Source organism: Tachypleus tridentatus, chromosome 10 (genome assembly GCF_004210375.1).
Source record: "Tachypleus tridentatus isolate NWPU-2018 chromosome 10, ASM421037v1, whole genome shotgun sequence".
NCBI classification, from domain to species: domain Eukaryota; kingdom Metazoa; phylum Arthropoda; class Merostomata; order Xiphosura; family Limulidae; genus Tachypleus; species Tachypleus tridentatus.
The window spans coordinates 179303524-179327745 of record NC_134834.1 but is presented as its reverse complement, the minus strand read 5'-3'; the positions used below and the strand labels follow the sequence as shown (position 1 = coordinate 179327745).

The 24222-nt window shown below is 34.0% G+C and overlaps 1 protein-coding gene across 3 annotated transcripts in view; it reads left to right on the top strand.

Annotated features, from left to right (window-relative positions):
• Nucleotides 1–24222, top strand: part of LOC143231038 (uncharacterized) — a 55225-nt gene that overhangs the window by 14378 nt on the left and 16625 nt on the right. For 2 of the 3 annotated variants that reach the window (XM_076465524.1, XM_076465521.1), the window contains exons 5-13: nucleotides 1798–1866; nucleotides 3054–3157; nucleotides 6420–6504; nucleotides 8045–8212; nucleotides 10372–10458; nucleotides 10637–10731; nucleotides 16490–16606; nucleotides 19505–19565; nucleotides 21312–21422. In XM_076465524.1, the coding sequence (XP_076321639.1) occupies nucleotides 1798–1866; nucleotides 3054–3157; nucleotides 6420–6504; nucleotides 8045–8212; nucleotides 10372–10458; nucleotides 10637–10731; nucleotides 16490–16606; nucleotides 19505–19565; nucleotides 21312–21422 (897 nt within the window). The remainder of the gene's footprint in view (nucleotides 1–1797; nucleotides 1867–3053; nucleotides 3158–6419; nucleotides 6505–8044; nucleotides 8213–10371; nucleotides 10459–10636; nucleotides 10732–16489; nucleotides 16607–19504; nucleotides 19566–21311; nucleotides 21423–24222) is intronic. The other variant, XM_076465523.1, reaches the window with a different exon arrangement.

The window sequence follows — 24222 nt, the reverse complement described above, 5'->3', positions numbered from 1 at the left end:
GACTGCTGAAGTAGGATCCACATTACGGTGAGAATACACTGTCTACCAGTCTTAACCTCCATTTGCCAGTCTCACATAAGAAATAAAGAGTAGCAATAGATATAGAATTAGAATTAAAAATTAGAAGAGCGAGATGTGGGTGCTCAAGGCCACAACATCCCACATCTATATCACCTTTTGTTTAATTTATCTTTGATTCAGCTTGTTTTTGAGTTATAACAAACTGATATAATTAGTCAGAGGTTTGGATTTGGTGTTTTTAACTCAGTCCTTCCTTGTGGTTTTTACTTATTTTAATCTTTAACTTCATTAACATGTATTTATTTTCACTGATATATACATATATATATATATACTCTCCCATGGGTTTAGTGGCAAGTATTCAGAATGATGGTGATAAGAAACAAGTTTCAATACTCTCGGTGGGCATAGCATACTTAACCCATTATAAAGCTTTGAATTTAAGAACGAACAAACAAAGGAATCGAAAAACCCAACACGTGTTACAAGGACATCTGGTAGCATCAACTTGAACTGTTCTAATTTCTGCAACAGCTTGCACTGTTATATAAACATAAGTAACATCCAGTGCTTTTCTCCTTGTCTTATTATATCAGCACAGACGAGGGTAAAAAGCAAGCCTTATTGCATGTTTCTGGCCATTCACTGGTAAGGAATAGGAAGGAGCTACATTTGGTAGTTCCATATATTCGATCACCAGTGGAAATAGCTAAGGTAACTCATAGGGCAATAAAAAAAATTAAAGGATATAGTCTGAGCACTATTACACAAACTTCACTGTTTCTGATATGTCATACCTGTTTTAAATTGTATAAATAATGTACTACAGTCGGTTTTACCGGTAATATATTAATACTTTCAGCAGGAACAGATTTAACGATTCGCTAAAGACTGAGTTCCTATTTGTTTTCGCTTGATGTATAATATTGGTATGAGTTGAACCCGTCGGGTCCCCTTTTTTTAGTAAGAAATATTTCAAGTGTTTATTTACAAGTCACTCAGGAAGAGTCGAAGAACAATTAACGTATGAAAAGAATTCAGTGAGAAGCACGTGGATTTCTTTCCTCACGTTCCAGGTGACAGAAAAATGCAGCTTACTTTATAATGTTTTTACAAAATTCCTTCTAACAGTATAGTGTGTCATGTATTAACGACAAACAGAGTTAGATGTAAATTTCAACAGCATCTTTCACTTGCTTTGATTTTGAGTAACATACTGTAATTATGTTTTCAAAGTGTTCCTAATTTAGCACAATATTAATTAAAAACTTCTCTTATAACAGACTTATACAACTCGATTCATAGGATCACATCTGTATTTTATCGAAATGATACAGAGGAAGTTCATCGCACTGAATGGTTTGTTTGATTGGTTGGTATTTGGAATTTTGGTCATCACAAAGCATCTTGAATCGGGACCATGATGAAAAGTGGTGCTGGTTGCCCACATCCTTAACATCATTGTTGGTTGTAAATCTCATGAGGCCGGTTGATATATTTAAAAAAATTCAAAAACAGAGCACTAAATAAAACATTCACTACGTCATTCAACAACAGTTTATTATTACAGTTAAGTATTATTGCACTGCGTCATTCAACAACAGTTTATTATTACAGTTAAGTATTATTGCACTGCGTCATTCAACAACCTGTATTGTATTATTGAACCAAATATTATATATATTTTCTAATTGATGTGCATCATATTTTTGGCTCTTCTATCATTTATATAGATCGATTTTATTTTGATTCTATTATTGTTATTTTTATTGGCAGGTAGAAGAAATTATCGAATTATTGAAGGAAGCAATTCGCCAAGGTCGAACAAACCATGCTATCTCTATGGTAAGGTATTTGTTAACGTTATTATACCGATATGGAACTAAAACAACCAAGATAAAATAAAGTGAAGGAGAGAGAAAAGCTGTGTTGGCTATGTGTATTACATGCAAACGTTTTGTTAAATCTAAGGTAACCACACAATTCTGAGCATTTAATTCGTCATTTCTTACGATTCTGGTCCCAATATATTACCTATCACATTGAAAAATATAAAATAAAATATGCTGTATTTTTAAACAGGCTTTCGAAATTGCTAACGTTCGTCCTCACTTCCCCCTTCATTAAAGAAACAAACCATACAGAAGACGAAGAAGAAATTTCCAAAACTTATCATACGTTAATCGTTAGCGACCAGTAACTCCCAAAACTAGCCATAATCTAGTCACACATAATCCAAAACTCTTTTCAGAGCTGCATTATATATGTACACACTCAGTGTGCAAATTGTATTAAAAGATCATATTTAGGTTTATTTAAGTTAAGCGTTTTATTTAACAATTCTAAACAAAACCTCTGACAATCAAACATTGATCTTACTTGTTACAGAGCAACAGATTAAACCGTTAATTCGTTTAGTGATGTACCAACAGTGTTCTGAAGACAATTACATTCTGCTATAAGACAATGTTGCATTGTAAAAAAAAAAAAAAATCAGCCCAATTATTTTTGTTTTAAACTGAACACTGTAATACAATGGTGCTTAAAAATATAATACAACTATAATATTTGAAATGCGCGAAGATAGTCAAATTCAAAGAGCATACAATCTAAGCGAGTTAAACGCTTAATAACAGAAGTGCCTTCCTACTATAGAGTACTTACTATGTTTGAAATTGTGGAGAACGAGAAAGATTTGATAATCCTAAATAAACCTTGTCTGAATCATCCACTTTTATACAAGTTGACTTTCTTTATAACTTGGCTCTGTTTATCAGTATAACACATCTTAATAAATATTATCCCTTTGTTTATCATAAGTTTAATACTAGATCTATGATTTTTATGATGTCATTTTTTAGCTTGGTTGGTTTTGTATAACGTTTTGTTAGACGTATTTCTCAATCCAGAAGTTCCAAGGATGGTCTGAGATTTAGTTTAAAATTAAGACCTACGAACACGGTTTGGTTATGTATATATTCAGAATAACCAGCAGTTAACTTAAAATTACTTTTAATTTCCTTCGTACACAGAAGCGAGTTCCCGAGCAGTTTGATCTTATTCAAAAGGAAGTCGAACATTCTCCTTTCTACGAACCGTTTTTATCTTTTCCAGAATGGATTTCCTTACCAGATAAGTAAGCTAACACTTCTCAAAAGTTAATAATTGTCGTATTCAAAATACTATTTACAATTTCAAGTAGTTTAACGTTTTGTTCTCGATATTTCTTGTTGAATCTTTAAACACTGAAAGTAAAGTTAATCCGTTTTATCAATTTATTTTAGAGATATTAGCATAACAACAATAATGCTTTAAAACGAAGCTTGACATATTTGGAACTTACCATTCCGTGTCGTTTTTAATGTTAGATTTTGCAAAAAATAAAAAATAAAATAAAATCCTTTAACTGTTAAAGATATGAAGTGAAACCCCCATTTTTTTTCTTCTTCAGCTGACTGCTTTAACCAAATATTCCAGTTTACAAGTTGAAAACATTCAGTAAAACCGGAATATCTTAGAAGCATTACTTAAAGCGCAAAAAAAGAGCTTATCAAATTTGCCGAAATTCTTATAATGTGTAAAAACAAAGTAATGCTTCTGTTTCAACTAACATGTTGTATTATCCAATCTCATTCACTTGCATGTGGACCGTATGCCGTGGTCTTTAAGAAAGATGCCAGCTTCTCATGTCGTTGTTATAGAAAAGATACCAGATTCTCATATTGTGGTCATAAAAATATACCAGCCTTTCATGTTATGGCTACAAGAAAGATACCAGACTCTCATGTTATGATTATAAGAAAGATGCAAGACTCTCATAATTTGGTAAAAATAAAGATACCCGACTTTCAAGCTGTGATCAAAGTCTAGTAACAATTGAATAATGGATTAACTATATTTCATATCATATAATTAAAAATCAGGTGTTTTTACACAGGAAGGATTTAGTCAATATCTTTAAATACAATATTTATGCAACTAGTTCAACACATGATTATACACAAATAAAATTTAGTAAACATCTTCAAATATCACGTAGTAGGTAGCATGAATCTTGAATCACGGTAATAACATTTGGTTACATACCTGTCACATCCTGTGATGTAGATCCGACATTGTTTTGTCTTTTATTTGCTTAAACGTGGTATTGAAAGGCGATGCCCGCTTCCGATGGAAGGTCTATGAAAATTTTATAAATGTCGGTTTTAAGTTTGGCCTTATTGATCTCTGCAGAAACGTATTACAGTGGATATTGTCATGTTGGGTAAAGGTGTGTAATTATAGCCATCATACTGAGCACGATCGCCGACAGAAAAAGTAGTTCCAAGAACACCTTGAACCTCAAACATCGTTTTCATAAAGTGCGATTAGCCTTTCGAAAACGTTTGACGTTGATATTTCTGACCAACTCGAAAGCCAGTAGAGTGGCTTCAGTGCATATCTTTAGTGGTGGTAATAGCCACACAACCTATATCTCTAATATTCTGGATGCATGTTGTTATGTGTGTAGTTATTCTACGTGCCTATATACACTGCTGGCCAAACTCTTAAAGCTAATGAAAATAAAGAAAAATATATGCATTTTGCGTTGTTAGACTCAACCACTTATTTGAGTAGAGCTTCGAAAGATGAAAATAAGAAAAATAATAAACTTTTTTAGCATTTAATAAGGAAAATGTGAACACTATGAAATGAGCCTAAATACAAGCTGGTTAAAAGTTTAAGACCATACTGAAACGAAGCGTAAATCGGTAAACACATAACGAAATTTAGTCATTTGTGTTCAAACATTAGCGTTGTCAACATCTCCCACTGACATCTCCTGTGTTACATTGAGTAAAAATATAACAAAGGCTAAAACGTTGACAGAGTTTGAACGTGGCAGAATTGTCAAGCTGCAAAAGCAAGATCTCTCTCAACGTGCCATCGCTGGTGAGATTGGACGTAGTAAAACTGCTGTTGCAAATTTATTAAGAGACCCTCAGGGATACGAAACGAGAATTTCAAGTGGTAGACCCAAGAATATTTCGCCGGCGTTGAGAGGAGGATTCGACGGGTTGTCCCGCAAGACACCAGCCGATCGTCGAACCAGATTAAGGCCCTTACGGACGCAGAATGCAGCTCAAGAACAAAGACGGCATCTACGAGAGAAAAGCTTTAAAAACCGTCAACGTCTTCAAAGGCAACGCCTCCTTCCACACCACAAAACAGCTCGGTTAAACTTTGCTGAGAAGCACCAAACATGGGACGTAGAAAAGTGGAAGAAGGTTTTGTTCTCTAATGAGAAAATATTTATCCTGGATGGTCCAGATGGCTTCCAACGTTACTGTCACGATAAGGATATCCCACTGGAGATATTTTTTACACGACACAGTGGAGAAGGTTCCATCATGATCTGGGGTGCTTTCTTCTTCCATAAAACAACGGAGCTTCAGGTTATACGGGGGTGTCAAACAGCATCTGGCTACATTGGCATGTTGGAAAAAGCATCCTTATTGACTGAAGGCCCTCGCTTCTGTGGGAATGACTGGATCTTTCAGCAGGACAACGCTGCAATCCACAATGCCTGCAGGACAAAGGACTTTTTCATGGCGAATAACGTGATTCTTTGGACCACACAGCTTGTTCGCCAAAACTAAACCCCATTGAAAATGTTTGTGAGTGGATGGCAAGGGAAGTCTATAGAAATGGACGTCAATTCCAAACAGTGTATGATCTTCGTGAAGCCATCTTCACTACTTGGAATAACATTCCAGCCAGCCTTCTGCAAAAGCTTATATCGACCATGCCAAAGCGAATGTTTGAAGTTATTCGCAATAACCGCCGTGCAACTCACTACTTGGACCTCTTTTTGGGCATTTCCTATCCTATTTAGGACTTCATTTTGGTATGGTCTTAAACTTTTGATCAGCTAGTATTTAGACTAATTTCATAGAGTTCACATTTCCCCTATTAAATACAAAAAAGTTTTTTTTTATTTTTACCTTTTCTTATTTTCATCTTTTGAAGCTCCACTCAGATAAGTGGTTGAGTTTAACAACGCAAAATGCATATTTTTTATTTATGTTCATTGGCCTTACGATTTTGGCCAGCAGTATATGTATGTAGGCCCGGCATGGTCAGGTGGTTAGGGCATTCGACTCGCAATCTGAGGCTCATGGGCTCCAATTCTCGTCACACCAAACATGCTCGTCCTTTTAGCTGTGGGATACGTTATAATTCTACGATCAATCCCACTATTCGTTGGTGAAAGAGCAGCCCAAGAGTTGGCAGTGGGTGGTGATAACTTGTTATCTTCCATGTAGTCTTACATTGGTAAGTTAGGGACGGCTAGCGTAGATAGTACTTGTGAAGCTTTGCGCGAAATTCAAAACAAACAATTTTTTGTATGTTAACAGGAAAATTCTGAAAACCGAGGGGAAGAAGGTTATTGAAAGAGAAGTATTACCTTCTTTAAAGAAGCTTGGATCTTTTATTAAAAACGTGAGTTTTTTTCATGTTTACTTTTTATATATAAAAGATAATGTTTGAATAATCAAATAAAACTATTGGTTTGTTGGTTATTTAAGGAGATGTAAGAACAGAACGTTTGAGATAAGTATGGGTAATAAAAGAAAATTATGTTTTGTTATTTTACTGTTCTTAATAGCATTAGCTCAGTTACAATTCATCTTTAGAATGACAGAAAATTGTCCGAATTAATAGCACTAAGCTTCATTTAATTTTGTAATGAGCTACGAGAGAATTTATCGAGAAACACGAAGTACATACAAAACTTGTACAAATTATTTTTGAATGACAAGTTCCTTTAAGTTTATCTAAATCCACGCAGCTGTTCTTCATATCCTCTAACCCTACTTAGCTCAGGCCCGGCATAGCCAGGTGGTTATGACACTCGACTCGTAATCTGAGGGTAATGTTCGAATCCCCGTCGAACCAAATATGCTCGCTCTTTCAGCTGTAAAGGCGTTATAAAGTGATGTCAATCCCACTATTCGTTGGTAAAAAGTAACCCAAGAGTTGGAAGTGGGTGGTGATGACTAGCTGCCTTCCCTCTAGGCTTACACTACTAAATTAGGGATGGCTAGCGCAGATAGCCCTCGTGTAGCTTTACGCGAAATTCAAAAACAAACAAATAAATAAACTAATTATCTCCATTCCCAACATTTACATGTTGGGAATCTCACCTTAGGTATTTAGTTCAAAGGATCCTTTGCGTCTCCACTCAATTATCAAACATTATAGCTCTTAATATATCTTGTTGACTCCTTATTTTCAGCCTCTTTCGACTTTTTCTTAATTTTTGTTCATATATTTTGTATTGGTTAAAAAAAATCATATTATTTTTGTAAGAACATGTAGAAAGTTTGGTTTGAATTTCGCACAAAGCTACACGAGGGCTATCTGCGCTAGCCGTCCCTAATATAGCAGTGTAAGACTAGAGAGAAGGCAGCTAGTCATCACCACCCACCGCCAGCTCGTGGGCTACTATTTTACCAACGAATAGTGGGATTGAGCGTCACATTATAACGCCCCACGGCTGAAAGGGCGAGCATGTTTGGTGTGAGAGGGATTCGAATCCACAACCCTCGGATTACGAGTCGAGTGCCTTACCAACCTGGCCATGCCGGACGAATATAGAAATTGTCAAAATACTTATAATTTGATATTGCTTAAATTGTGGTGTACCATATTTGTGTGAATAAATTATGTGAACTAAAATTATCGTTGTAGACATTATACAGAACACATAACTAACCAATTACAAATAATAACTTTAAACTTTAATTAATTATAGATGTAGCAACATAAGATTAAATTGTTATCTGTAGTATCAAAGCATATGTTAAGTAAATGGATGAAACGTTATTTGAAACTTGTACAAACACGCGAATAAAGCGTGATTGGAACATTTATAGAAATACTTATCTAATTTATGATTCACAAACTTTAAAACAAATTGTCGCGAAACTATAATTTATAACTTTCATTGCGGTATATTATTAAGTTATGATACTTCTAGGAATACATGACTGCCACAAGACCTCATACTGGTATTTCTAGTCTACCGGATGGGAAAAGATTTTATCAGCAGTGTCTTCGGTTTCATACTTCCACTGACATGACTCCTGAAGAAATCCATCAACTGGGGCTTCAAGAGGTTAAACGGATATCGAGAGAAATCGATATGGTAAGAAACATTACGAGAAAAATCGTTTGTCTTTAATTATTGAATGATTGTTTTAATTTTAATTTTTTTCTGTTACGTTAGGTAACACTTCAAAAGAGTATAAAATAACGAATATTTTTTGTAAAATGTCTTCAAAAAGTATCCAAATAAACCAAGTATCTGAAAAATAAATCCTAGAAGTATCTCTTTAGTAAATTATAAGATATTTATGATTGCCTAACTTTTGAATATAAACTGTTGCTTATAAAGAGTTTTAAATGTTCGTATAACAAACAGTTCCCTCTATCACTTATTTAAGTTGATCTTCGTTCAACATCATTATAATTTTGTGCATTTATAACAATAGGATTTGGTATATTTTACTTTCAAGACCATCGGTTTTTAGGACTAACAGGCTCAGCTATTGCTTTTGATGTTTTTAAAGCACATATCAATATCATGCTCCTCTTAGCGATAAGCTTCATTTTGTATACTGGGTTATCTGAAACGTGCCCACTGCAGGGTTCGAACCACATATGTTAGATTTATAACATATCAAGCTTACTGCTAAGCATTTGTTTTTTTGTTATGCACAAAGCTACACAAAAGGCTATCTGAGCTCTGCCCACCACGAGTATCGAAACCCAGATTTTTGCAGTATAAGTCTGCAGACATACCACTGGGAAACTGATGAGTAACCGATAAACTGAACTGTACAGCGAAGGTCACTTGAAGTAGTTTGGACTAAACTTAGAGATGAAGTAGTTTGGACTAAACTTAGAGATGAAGTAGTTTGGACTAAACTCAGAGATGAAGTAGTTTGGACTAAACTCAGAGATGAAGTAGTTTGGACTAAACTTAGAGATGAAGTAGTTTGGACTAAACTTAGAGATGAAGTAGTTTGGAGTAAACTTAGAGATGAAGTAGTTTGGAGTAAACTTAGAGATGAAGTAGTTTGGACTAAACTTAGAGATGAAGTAGTTTGGAGTAAACTTAGAGATGAAGTAGTTTGGACTAAACTTAGAGATGAAGTAGTTTGGAGTAAACTTAGAGATGAAGTAGTTTGGAGTAAACTTAGAGATGAAGTAGTTTGGACTAAACTTAGAGATGAAGTAGTTTGGAGTAAACTTACGAGCACAGATTTAAAAGGTTAAATAGAATTATTAAATATTATAATCTAAACTAGCACTAAACAGGTAATTCTTGTTGAATAATAACTCCGACTGTTTTAGTTTCATTTTTTGTTAAATAAATCATTTATTTGTTTGCTGTTTTGTTTCGAATTTCGCGCAAAACTACTCGAGGGCTATCTGCGCTGGCCGTCCCTAATTTAGCAATGTGAGACAAGAGGAGAGACATCTTGTCATCACCACCCAACGCCAACTCTTGGGCTACTCTTTTACCAATGAATAGTGGGATTGACGGTCACATTTTAAAGTTACCACAATTAAAAGGGATGGGCATGTTTAGTGTGATAGGGATTCGAACCCGCGACCCTCAGATTACGAGTCGAGTGCCTTAACCACCTGGCCATACCGGCTTTTGTTTTCTGTTACGCAAAAAAAATATACAGGAGGCTATCTATATTTTGCCCATCGCGGGTACTGAAACGTAATTTTTAGCGTCATAGATCCTCACAGTTGCCGTTGAATCACTACAGGGTCTTTATAAAATATAGCAATAATAATTAAAACTTTATATTAGCTTAAACATTGAGATTTTTATCGGTAAAATTAACTGACAGAACAATAAATTGCTTGTTTGATTTAAATTTTCGCGCAAAGCCGTCCTTAATTTAACAATAAAGAAAGACTACAGGGAAGCCAGCTAGTCAAGTCACCACCCACCGCCAACTCTTGGGCTACACGTTTACCAACGAACAGTGGGATTAACGGTCACATTATAACACACCGCGGCTGAAACTACAAGCATATGTGATGTGACGAGGATTCGAACCCACGACCCTCTGATTACGAGGTCATGCCAGGCTTGAAAACGATAAATATCTGCAAGATATGGAAACTGAAGCGTAGGGTTTAGATTTATGTATATGAGATTTATATAACTATGAATGGCATTCAAAGATTTAGTTAAAGTACAGTGTGTTTGTATTTCTCTTTTTAAAACAAGTATCCATTAGATATTTCTAAAAGAATGTACATCTAAATTTCGAAACTTAGGTGATCAAAAGTCTCGGATCCAATTTGTCTCGATCAGATTTTCTGGAACAACTGAGAAACGATCCTCAATTTTTTTTCAAAACTAAGGTTAGTCTTGATGTCATTTTATAATAATGGTTAACACCAGTAAAATACAAGAACCCTACGTTAAAGTATTGTGAAGTTTTTCTATTAAACTTAAAATAAAAGTTATAATTAAATTATGATTGTTACAAGAACTAGTTGTATTTATCTCTGATATTTATACACCAATCTTTATTTTCAGCAAGAACTGCTACTAGCTTATAAGGACACTGTGGAAAATCAAATTGAACCTAAGATAGAACAGGTTATCAAGAAAGCTCCCAACACGAAACTGCTGTATGTAATACTTAACGTTCCTGTTTCAGTTTATTCTTACATTTTTTCACTCGTGTTTTTCTACGATTAGAAATTAATTTTTCTTTCTTTGTTGTAAAGCACAAAACTACACATTGGACTGTGTATCGAATATTATTATATCATATATTATTGTAAGTCCATTGACTTACCGCTGATCCACAAGAGGGGGTTTGAAAACAAAACAATTAACCAATCCGAATGTGGCTATTTAACTTAAAGTTAAAATGGCAACAAGTAGTAGGCCACCGTCTTATCACTATAATTTAGCATGATATTTCTGTAAAACCTGTATCGAGCCCATCACGTAATTATAATTTATTCAGAGGGAAACGATATATTCCTTTGTACAGTCGTGGCCAAAATGTTTGCATACTGTTCTCTATCGGCGTTACTGTCTATTATACATGGATGCTTATTGACTAGATCTCAGAGTATTAACAGAGAATGTAGTGTATGATTGGACAAACATGTACGAGTTGTTATTCTGGTCTGTATAAATTGTTTTGAACATTTGTTCGTCAAATCACACATAACACCTGTTTTGTATAAAAGGAAGTACTTTTGGTATACTCTTATTTGAAACGATCAACACTTTGTTCAGACAGTTTTTCTGTAATTGGTGTAAACTAATGTCTCGTCACGTGCCCAAAGTTATATGGAGTCAATTGTTCGACTGTCCCAAAGTTATATAGTAGAATGTCCTCAGTATATAGAATGTCCTCAGTATATAGTAGAACTAGAATGTCCTCAGTATATAGTAAAATGTCCTCAGTATATGTGAATCAGTATACAGTAGAATGCTAGAATGTCCTCAGTATACAGTAGAATGTCCTCAAAGTATACAGTAGAATGTCCTCAGTATAGAATGTCCTCAGTATACAGTAGAATGTCCTCAGTATACAGTGAATGTCCTCAGTATACAGTAGAATGTCCTGTAGTATAAAGTAGAATGTCCTCAGTATGTATATAGTAGAATGTCCTAGAGAATGTCCTCTCAGTATCCTCAGTAGAATGTCCTCAGTATACAGTAGAATGTCCTCAGTATATAGTAGAATGTCCTCAGTATACAGTAGAATATAGTAGAATGTCCTCAGTATATAGTAGAATGTCCTCAGTATACAGTAGAATGTCCTCAGTATATAGTAGAATGTCCTCAGTATATAGTAGAATGTCCTCAGTATACAGTAGAATGTCCTCAGTATATAGTAGAATGTCCTCAGTATACAGTAGAATGTCCTCAGTATATAGTAGAATGTCCTCAGTATACAGTAGAATGTCCTCAGTATATAGTAGAATGTCCTCAGTATATAGTAGAATGTCCTCAGTATACAGTAGAATGTCCTCAGTATACAGTAGAATGTCCTCAGTATATAGTAGAATGTCCTCAGTATACAGTAGAATGTCCTCAGTAGAATGTCCTCAGTATACAGTAGAATGTCCTCAGTATATAGTAGAATGTCCTCAGTATACAGTAGAATGTCCTCAGTATACTGTACCCATAATCCTGAAACGTCATCATACTACAGGGAACGCTATTCCCAAAACGTCTAGTGGTAAACGCCGAAAACCTACTGTCTGAAATTACCATATTTTGACCAGGTTAACGTGTCAAGGTAGAAAGAAGTTTCGCCACACCTTACGACAGGAATAACATGAATATGTTCATTTCAAGGTTTTCATAAAAATGGTGAATAGGAGGCTGACCAAACAAGATAATTTTGCAAACCAGTATTAACTAGAAGTTGCTGTCTTCACCATGTTACTTGGGGAAGACAGCGTACCTACTTACAGTTAGGACACCAGTGACATGCCAATTTTTCAGTCCTGTTTCGAGCTTGTTAAAGCTTAAGGGTGGTTTCATGTTCTTTGTTTGCTGAGAGAACAGAACAGGAAAGACTTTCTTTTCCATAGGAGGTGGTGCAGTACATGTTTGGGCAGCAGTTCATCACAATGTAAAAACTGCTCTTCGTATCATCCAGGGAAACATCAGTGGCACCTTCTACAGGCATCACATGTAAAAGGTATTTCTGGCATATGGTAGGACAAGATTTGGTAATACGTTTGTATTCCAGGATGGCCAAGATACTGCCCACAGTGAGCATGTTGTACAGAATTATCTAGAACAGAAGGACGTTACAAGATTGTCATATCCAACAAATCCAACTGAGAATTGTTTGGCAACACTGAGCCGGAAAAATGTTAATTACGACCACAAACCAGCTACTGAAGCTGAGTTGCAGCACATTCTAGTGACAAGTTGAGATTATATCAGTAACTTCATCAACAGCATGCCACGTCGCCTTGCGAAAATTATTAGAATATTAAGGGAACCAACCAAAACTGAATATTTGATACAAAGTATTATAAGGTTACAGACGCTATTTGTAATAAACTGTGTTACATTTTTTGTCACTATATATGCTATGGTAAGGTTTTCTTGTGATATGTGAAATGCTGTATCTTTCCACAAGTGTCTGATAAAATTGTTTCCTATCATAATAAATCGTTCGTGATGTCCATAAAATCTGTCTCATTATACAAATAATTATGTAAAAATTTAATATAACTTGCATTTCTAAGTTTAACAGTGCTAAGTGTATTTGTATTCCATCTTAATACAGATTTTATTTGTTACAAAATGTGCAAACATTTTGACTAAAACTGTATATTCTTTCAAACCGGGGTTTTACACCCACCGTGTTTGATGGTTAATACTGGCTTATTCTTTACATTCTTTAAAAAATTCCCCCAGGTGGCTTAGCGGTAAATCTGATGGCTTACACCCTTAACATTTGAATTTCAATAGCCGCGGTGAACAGAGCACAGATAGCCCATTGTGAAGCTTTATGCTTAAAAAATAAACTTCGTAAAAATGGTTCTGAACATTTAAATTTAATGATGTTTTAAGTAATTTGGATAAATAATGTGTACGAAGCACAAAAAAAGTATCACGAGAGAACTCTGCATAATGTAAGGAACGTCACATGTTTAAATAAACGTAAAGTTATCTGGGTTAAATGGGTTTCATAAACTTAGCCCAGGAGTATCAAATCTTCACATAATTTTCGTGGTTGATCTATACCTTCCCATTCTGAGGCTGCCGTGACATTGTTTATATTTGCTCAAACTATAATTTCACACTTTAATAAAAAAAAACGTGACACTCATCCTTAGTAATACAATTATTGCTCTTCAACCAACACGGGCTGTGTGTGTTTGTGTTACATTTCTCAACCAAGACAGCACTGGTGTTGTGTAATTAAATTATAACTTTCCAACCCAACGCTGTTTTTTTTTTAATTAAGCCACAGATTTTATTAACAAACACTTATAGAACTGATTTTGCAGAATACAACTTTTCATGCCTAAGAAACTCTCTGTACTGCTTTAAATTGTGTATAAATATTGAATTTTCGTTCTTGTATACTACAAAATTGGTGAGATCTTAAGTAGTCATATTAACATCCATCCATCCTTGTTATTGTGAACGGGCGAAATGGATCTGGAATCGTCTAAAGGATGGATAAAAATAGTTTATTCTATGTCCCAAGTTTTACGAAACATTCTAAATAATGTTTATAAATCTGAGAAGTTTTGAGTGTATACTACTGTTGCGAAACATTAGTTCGCTTCAATACACAAAACGTTCACGTGATGGTGTTCCTACTCGTGCCAGATTTGCACTCTATCCACATATACAGTTTCCAAATTGTATATGGTAACTGATGGACAATGTTCATCGGGAACTTTATGTAGTGCAACTAAAAAGTCAGAGTTACTATGCACGTTCATAAAAAGTCACGTGTGTGTGGATGCAGGTTTAATGTCTTAAGGTTCTAATAAGTAACAATATTAGTGTTTATAGGCGCAGAAACTACATCTTAAAAGCAGAAGACAGAGAGAAGATGGCATTTTTCACTCGAGGTTTGTAAGCAGCTTTGAAATATAACAGTTAGGCGTAAATGGCAAACGTTAAAACAAATTGGCTCTTTCATATTCCGAAGATAAAATGTTATTACATTATTATTTATCAAAATGATGTATACAAAATATTTTTTGTAAATGTTCTATTATTTTAAACCAGATATTAGACCTCATTTACTAGCAAGCAACCAACAAGTAAACTTGATATTGCATAGGTTACGAACATATGATTAAGACAGCGATGTTATAACGAAGTTTGTGTCATGTTCCAAGTAAGTACAGCTACAGTTACATTTGGAAAGCTGTCCCTAAGCAAAATAGTAAAGCTGTTTTTCTCCAGCTAACTGTAGTTATACTTATATTTGGAGAATTGTCTCTGAACTACTTAGTTACAGTTACATTTGGGGAACTGTCTCTGAACTACTTAGTTACAGTTACATTTGGAAAATTGTCTCTGAACAACATAAACTTCATATTAGATTAACCTTGCTTGTGATAGACCACATTTCACAATGTGTGTTATATTGTAATGTACGGAGTTTCCTATTTTTGAACAGTTCGTGGTACTATTGGCATTAATCACTTATACAGAACATTATCACGATCCGGATGTTATCCTTACCATCCTCTAAAACTGGGGTACTTTACTGATGTTGGTTATTGTAAGACATGTTAAAACACCAGGTGGCTGCTTGTGTGCTCGTGCGTGTAATAAGTGGTATCTTTATTGTAGGAAATGCTTCTGGTATTAAGTTTTTAATGTAGGCTTAAACCAAATAAACAGTGAAAGCATTTTAAATTATAACCTTGCCTAACTGGTATGTTTTTTTCAAAATGTGTGTTTCTGGTACGTGTGTTTGTATTGTGAGTTAGTGACTGTGTTGTAATATATAACGAATGTGAAGGAATGTGTGAACTTTGCAACGTGCGATACATAAGCATAATATATTTTATACATAACATAAACATAATATAGTTTACACTTGAATGCTTATCATATCAATAAATGTTTTAAAACTTCTCCACTGTGGCTTTGAAACTGAAAAATTGCAAATACACCAAATCTTCGACCTATCTTCTGTACCTTTTCAACAAATGTGTTTCATGGAAACTCAAAACTTAATTCGTGAGAGCAGGTGCGAACTCAGAACCCTATCAAATTTATCATAAGTTGTGCCATAAAATGGATTCTTAGCTGCAACTAACATCATTAGAAGTTTAGAAGTTCCTTTTATTATATCTGAAGAATGATAAAAATCATTATAATCACAAGTCAGTAATATAAAATGAAATGCTAGAATAAATAGGCCATACATCAAAGCTTAGTGTGCAAACGTTTTCATTCAACTTCAATCTTCCTACAGAGTTTGAAAACACAAAACCATTTTCAACAGTATAATCTTTGTTTGTATACTCCCGAAAAGAAATGTACTCAGAAAACTTATTACGTTACTAAATGTAACCAACATCCAACTTACGAAAGTCAAGTAGACCGCATAATTTTCCAACATAAAACCAATTAAGTCATGTGAACAAAATCTCAGTTGTATTTCATCTTTTTTTCAAGTGTAATAAATATATTTCCAGCTTTGTTCCTCTTTTAATGTAAATGTTTAATATTCATTTAGCTGTCTTTATCTGGCAGCTTGGAAATAGTAAATAACTAATCCTATGGCACATTGAAAATCTTATTATTGTAAAATTGCATATGTTTCAGAAATATACTCAAACGGCACAGTTAAAATAATAAATACAGATATATGTACAATGTACGAGAGTGACATGGAAAAGCCTAACTGCCATTTTTTTTCAGTATTGTTCCTTTCCCGCTTTCAAGTACTGAAACAATAGCTGCTTTTTATGTGCCCAGTTCGCCTGATGGGAGCAGACTTGGCAAGTTTTACTTGAATACTGCGAATCCTAAACGGTCGTAAGTTGCAATTCGTGTTTATTTTCACATCTGAAAATTCATGTTTTTTCATTATAGAATACAAAGTAACATTTATGTTTAGATATATGTCATTCGAGTTCCAATGTTTTTCATTATTATTTGTTTAGTGGGTGAACAACGTATTGAAAGTTAATTACACTGCACGAAATAATTGAAATATAATCAAAATTTATAATATTATAATACAATGATTAGGAACAACAAAGTATCTGTTAGTCCATCTTGGCTGTCCCATCCTTTAAACTAAACTAAAACTATTATTATAATACAATGTTTAGGAACAGCAAAGTATCTGTTAGTCCATCTTGGCTGTCCCATCCTTTAAACTAAACTAAAACTATTATTATAATACAATGTTTAGGAACAGCAAAGTATCTGTTAGTCCGTCTTGGCTGTCCCATCCTTTAAACTAAACTAAAACTATTATTATAATACAATGTTTAGGAACAGCAAAGTATCTGTTAGTCCATCTTGGCTGTCCCATCCTTTAAACTAAACTAAAACTATTATTATAATACAATGTTTAGGAACAGCAAAGTATCTGTTAGTCCATCTTGGCTGTCCCATCCTTTAAACTAAACTAAAACTATTATTATAATACAATGTTTAGGAACAGCAAAGTATCTGTTAGTCCATCTTGGCTGTCCCATCCTTTAAACTAAACTAAAACTATTATTATAATACAATGTTTAGGAACAGCAAAGTATCTGTTAGTCCGTCTTGGCTGTCCCATCCTTTAAACTAAACTAAAACTATTATTATAATACAATGTTTAGGAACAGCAAAGTATCTGTTAGTCCATCTTGGCTGTCCCATCCTTTAAACTAAACTAAAACTATTATTATAATACAATGTTTAGGAACAACAAAGTATCTGTTAGTCCATCTTGGCTGTCCCATCCTTTAAACTAAACTAAAACTATTATTATAATACAATGTTTAGGAACAACAAAGTATCTGTTAGTCCATCTTGGCTGTCCCATCCTTTAAACTAAACTAAAACTATTATTATAATACAATGTTTAGGAACAACAAAGTATCTGTTCGTCCATCTTGGCTGTCCCATCCTTTAAACTAAACTAAAACTATTATTATAATACAATGTTTAGGAACAACAAAGTATCTGTTAGTCCATCTTGGCTGTCCCATCCTTTAAACTAAACTAAAACTATTAAATAAATAAAAACAACCATTACCATACACGTACTTATCAAGCTTTCTCTTAAACTCAATTAACTTTACTACCTCTGCAACATCCGAAGGTAACCCATTCCAAAGATCAACCACCCTGTTAGAAAAATAAAACTTTCTTTGCTGAAGATGACTTTTACTTCACCAAAATTTACATTTGTGTCTCCTAATCCTACTATTTTCGCCATTAGGTACGAAAAAAGATGACGCATCAACATTATCAGTGGCCTTTACAATCTTAAACACCTTTATCAGATCTCCTCTACGAGGAAAAAAAATGTTTTAAAGACATTAATCTCCATCCCACGCACCATTTCAGTAATACTCACATTAATCTCTCCTCATATAATACACCCTCCATCCCACGCACCATTTCAGTAATACTCACATTAATCTCTCCTCATATAATACACCCTCCATCCCACGCACCATTTCAGTAATACTCACAGTAATCTCTCCTCATATAATACACCCTCCATCCCACGCACCATTTCAGTAATACTCACATTAATCTCTCCTCATATAATACACCCTCCATCCCACGCACCATTTCAGTAATACTCTTCTGAACTCTTCCTAACAGGTCATTGTCTTTCCTAAGGTAACGAACCCAAGACTGAACACATTATTCCAAATGTGGTCTAACCAATGACCTATACAATGAAATTATAACCTCTGTAGGCTTGTGTTCAATAATTCAAAAGATACAGCTTAAAATCATTTTTGCCTTACCACTACCAAAAACATACTGCTTCGACGGTTTAAGAGACTTATCAACCATTACACCAAGATCCCTTTCTAACATAACACTGTTAAGATTATTCCCATCCATGTGCATCATCTTGCGTTTATTATAATTAAAATCCATCTGCTATTTATTTGTCCAATTCGCTAAATGATATACGTCCTTTTGTAAATCAGTAGAATTCTCTTCGCAGCTAGCAACACCTAAGACCTTGATATCATAGGTAAATGTTATTAACCATTCTCTTATCTGTGGCCTCGATAAAGCAAAACCACTGCTATAAGATAATGACAACCATCATACAATTCTTGAAGAATAGATTGGTGAAATGAAAACACTATACACGTTCACTAAAACGTCGTTCCCATAAACCATGTATAGGATGCTTTTGGAGATACCTTTTATGGTAGCAAGTGACTCTGGAAACAATTCCTTCTAAGGAATGGTAAATAAGGTCTCAGGACTTAGAAGCTTAAGGACCTAAGACATGAATTATTAGTACCAAGATGTCCTTTGTGTTCTGGTGACAAGCCTTTCTCTCAAAATCAGATGAAATGAATTATAAATATGTGATTCTCTTCACGTGATATAACATCAGATGCCTGAATTGCATATAAATGAATTGAGTGGATACCTGACAACATTTTACAAAAGTGTTTATCTATGGTTCATCATAGTTACAACATTAAACATTCCAATCATATTTTTATTGTTTTGTTTAGTGTATTATACCCATGAATTTTTTTTACCGATTATATCAAAATTATGAAGTGTTTTAACTAATGAATGATGTGTGATGAAAATACTTTAAAACCTTTAATTATATTTGAATTCACAGAACATTTTAAAATAATTTGTGTATCAGAAGACAGTGTTGAGTTAATATACGTTAGAAATAAAAATAATTTGTAATATATTCTATATATTTGTAATATTTTCCAGGCCTATTTACAAGATGATGAGTCTTTCTCTTCACGAGGGTATACCTGGACACCATCTTCAGGTAGATGATAAAAAGTTTGTTTAACTTATAGTAACACCACGTTAACTAATAGCATCTTAAATATTCTATATTTTCCATATTATGAACACCATAAACAAAAGAATATTTTCAAAGACTTTTTGTATCCGGTGTGGCCTAGTAGATAGATTGCTTGGCTGCGGAGTGAATAATCCAAAATTCTCAAATTTGGTTTGGTTTAAATTTCGTGCAGACGGAAGACAATTAATCATCACTACCCACCACCAACTCTTGGACTAATCTTTTCCCAAACAGCAAGCCTGTCATGGTCAGGTGGGTTAAAGCGTTTGACTAGTAATCTGAGAGTCGCAGGTTAGAATTCCCGTCGCACCAAACATGCTCGCCCTTTCAGCCGTGGTAGCGTTATAATGTTACGGTCAATACCACAATTCGTTGGTAAAGGAGTCGCCCAAGAGTTGGCGGTGTGTGGCGATGACTAGCTGCCTTCCGTCTAGTCTTACACTGCTAAATTAGGGACGGCTAGCGCAGATAGCCCTCGTGTAGCTTTGCGCGAAATTAAAAAACAAAACAAAACAAAGAGTAGATGGAATAATTTAATGTAAAAGGCAGCTTCAAAGAAAGACGCCCTAAAAATATCGAGCTGTGTTAAGTTTAATGGTGCAATTATTTATTGAAAAATGTTAATCGAAGATTGGTATTAGGTCAAACAGGGAGGGCACCGAAATATCAAGAAAAACCATCTTCTAATAAACCATTTAGTTCGTGTGATTAACAACTTGTCCTTGTTTTGGATCAAGAGAAAATTCATAAAAGTTCATTTGGTCTAGAATTTTAATACAAGGAATAGAATTTCATTCTAAAATCTTACTGTCATAAAGCTAATAGGCTATGAACCCGAAGTATAGATTAGCCCTCTATGTAATATTTTCTTCACTCAAATTCAAGTGAAGAACCTAATTTGATAACTGAAAGACAAGTAGTTAATGATTAGTCATTATAATTTACCATTTATAGCTCACCTAAACACTCTGTCAATCCTCTCATCAATTTTTTTTTACTTTACTCAGGTGGTGTCTGCCTAAACAGTAAAAACCTAATGTAACTCGAACTAGAGATATTTCTTTACAACATACAACAGATATTATGGATTGGTTACGCAACATGTTAAACTGGTTTTATTTTCTTTGCTTGGTTTGATTTTTTGCGCAAAGCTACATAAGATCTATCTAAACTACCTGTCCTTAATTTAGCAGTGTGAGACTAGAAGGAAGGCAGCAAGTAATTATCACCCACCGCCAACTCTGACAATAATATTATAACGCTACCACGGCTGAAAGGGCGAGCAGTTGGCGGTGGGTGATGTCAACTAGCTACTTTCCCTCTGGTCTATCATTGATGAATTAGGGATGACTAATACAGACAACCCTCGTGTAATTTTGCACGAAATTCAAACGAAACTAGTTTCAATAACTAACTGCCAGTCGTTGTATAGCAAATTTAAAACATTAGTTGTGTCTCGTCCGCGTTTAAAATCTCGATGTGATTGTAATGGAATAGCCTGTAACCAAGATATGTCAACTGAAACTGTTACTGACTGACCACAGAGTTGATGAGAATGCCACTTATATCTGACAGCCTCACTTACTAATAATATTTAACCGTTTAAACATATTGTTAAAACAAACCAAATGAGAAAATTGTATTGCCGCTAATGTCTACATATATTTTTATTGTTTAAATGTTATTGTATATTTTGCTCTTTCTTAGAGTTCCTACATGAAAGAACGTGCAGACATACCATTTTTCAGGCAAATTCTTGAATACCGGAAATATTCTGATGTTCCATCACATTTTCCCATTCATACAGCTTATGTTGAGGTACGTATATTTGAATGAGAAATGGGATGGCATATTATATTTTATAGTATATTAAGGGTTAAGACTTTTACTTATTAGCCATGTGGTTAGAGCTCTCGCCTCGCAATCTGAAGGTCATGGATTCAAATCCCCTTCCAACAAACATACACACCTTTCAGCTGTAAGGACGTTATAAGTTGACGATCAATCCCACTATTCGCTGGTAAAAGAGTAGTCCAAGAGTTGTCTGTTGGTAGTGGTGACTAGCTGCCTTCCCTGTATTCTTCTCTGCTAAATTAGGTACGGCTAGCGCAGGTAGCCGTCGTGTAGTTTTGCGCGAAATTCAAACTAATTTTGCTTATGTTATAATTTAGAGGTCTTTTAACGTTTAAATATATCATTATAAGATCAAATTCTTCCCACAAAGTGGCAATTTATAAATTCGTATTGACTGTTGTTAAAAAACAAAACAAAAGAAAAAAACGTTTAACATGTGCACATGAAAACTAACCATATCTTCAGTTTTATGTAAGTACTCAAAGAGATCACATTAAAATTAAAATACGTTGAACTTAATATTCATCACTGACAGCTTTCATCGTGAATGTTTTCTTGTTACCATAATATGCGTTTAGTGGATATGTTCACTCTTTGAATAATTGATTTATAGATAAAATAAATTCACCATTTACAGGTATTAGCTTCATAGCTTTATAAATAAAAAACAAATTATCAATAAAAGTCTTAAATATTTCCAGTGAATGTTGAAATCTTTTTCTTACTATTATGTAAAGAATCCCTGGATGAAACCAAATATTAGGTCAGAGAGACGTGAAATAAAATATACCTTAGCTGTCAATGTGAGGTTTGACAGAGTAAAAACCATGTTAACAATGTAAGCTCACATGAATTAATAAGTAGTTGAAACTTTCAAAGACTAAATAAAAATATGTTAGTTTGTTTTAGATAATAAATAGTTTGGAACATTACAAGAAACGATTGAATCTTCTCTAAAACAAACTTTAACTGTGGTACTTAAAAGAGAGAGATACTTTAGACAGTGAGTTAATAAGATACGACTTGAACAGTTTCGTTTTGACCTCTGACCTTAACTTCTCAAACTTGATGTATGACCTCAAAAGAACGTAACTATATTGTATGACGTAAAACGGTAGCTCTCTATGTCAAAAGCTGTGGACAAAACCTTACTGTATTCCTTTAAATCAGCTTATTCGTGCACGTGAATATAAAGAGTGTTTAATAATTATTATCATGCTGCAAATTCCACACCGAAAATACCAACTTATCTGACAATAGTAGTTTTCAAAATGACGAAAATCCATAATTTTTTCATATAGTCTAGTTTGGGGCCACTTATGGTATAATTTCTGACAACTGACTCACGTAATTCCATGTACCAGTTGTTAACGTTCCAGTTCATTCAAAGATAGCTGACTAGTTCTCGAAAGAAAACTTCCACAATGCTGCAATATTGTAATAACTATACACTTCTAGTTAAAACAACTTGGAGTGCTAAGCTGCCTTACACTGCAGAATAAAACTTTGTCAATAAAACACTGAGAACATCGTGTTATGAATCCGTGAACAAAGTAAATAAACGAATGATCGAACATTGTTGTCTGTTCTAAGTGCTTTCTCGTGGCTTTACAATTTAAATTTTTTCTCCAGATACATTTGAGAGCTTTACTCACTCCTAATTAAAAAGAATGAATCTTTCAACATGTGTTATGTTTGTGATCTGCTGTTAATGGAAAACATTTGATGAACAATATGGTTACAGAACTTTAGATGAAAAAAATGATAAAGAAAAACCTATGAACCGATCGATTTCGAAAGGTTGACCTTTCTTCTTCAGGTTAAATTAATTAACCTCTAAACATGAAAGTACTGAACTGTACAACTTGAAGCACTTTAAAGTGATATTTTCTGTGATCGTTAATCTAATGTTTTTTTTGCACAGTATTCTACTGTCAACTAAATAACAACAGTAAGAAACAGGAAAAATGACGATCTCTTTCACTCTGCTTCTGAGCAACTTGAAAGATGGTTCCCAAATTCACTTTTTATGTACATTTTCACATTAACTCTGTAAAGTTCCTGGAAAGCTCTCTAGATCCGACCTCGGAACAGTGTCGGCCTTCTACCTACTGTTGTCAAAGGTTTTATAACTTGAAGTGACTTTGAACACTCTAAAATTACAGCCATATTTTATCTTTAGAATTAAATAATTAACGAACAATGCTAATTCTATTTCAGTGATAGATTTCTCAGTAAGAAACGAATAGAAAAATGTGATGTATAACTATGCCACATAAAAGAATATGTATATCCATCTGGTTCAGATTGTAACTATGATTCTTACACATGCTTTGGAAAATTCGGCAAATGAATAACAAGAAGCAACGTAGAAAAAACCTCCAGAACATGAAATTTAAAGTAGTGCATCATATACACAGGTTTAAATATTATGTAATTCTGCTTCTTATTTTATTTTCTACTTGAAAAAAGAGAAGTAAATATCTGAATTATTCTTATATTCTAACTTACACCAAGTTTTATCCCATGTTATTAGTCTTCCTCGTACTTTTGTTTTTGTTAGTCGTACTCCTAGTTCCAAAATTTTATTTCATGTTTTTAGCCTTTTTCATATTTCTAAAGTTTTATTTTATGTTTTTCAGCCTTATATTTCTAAGGTTTTGTTTTATGTTTATTAGCCTTACTGGTATTTCCAAAGCTTCAGTTAATGTTTTTAGCCTTAATCCGTGATGACGAGAAAACCCGCTTATAGAGAAAATTATAT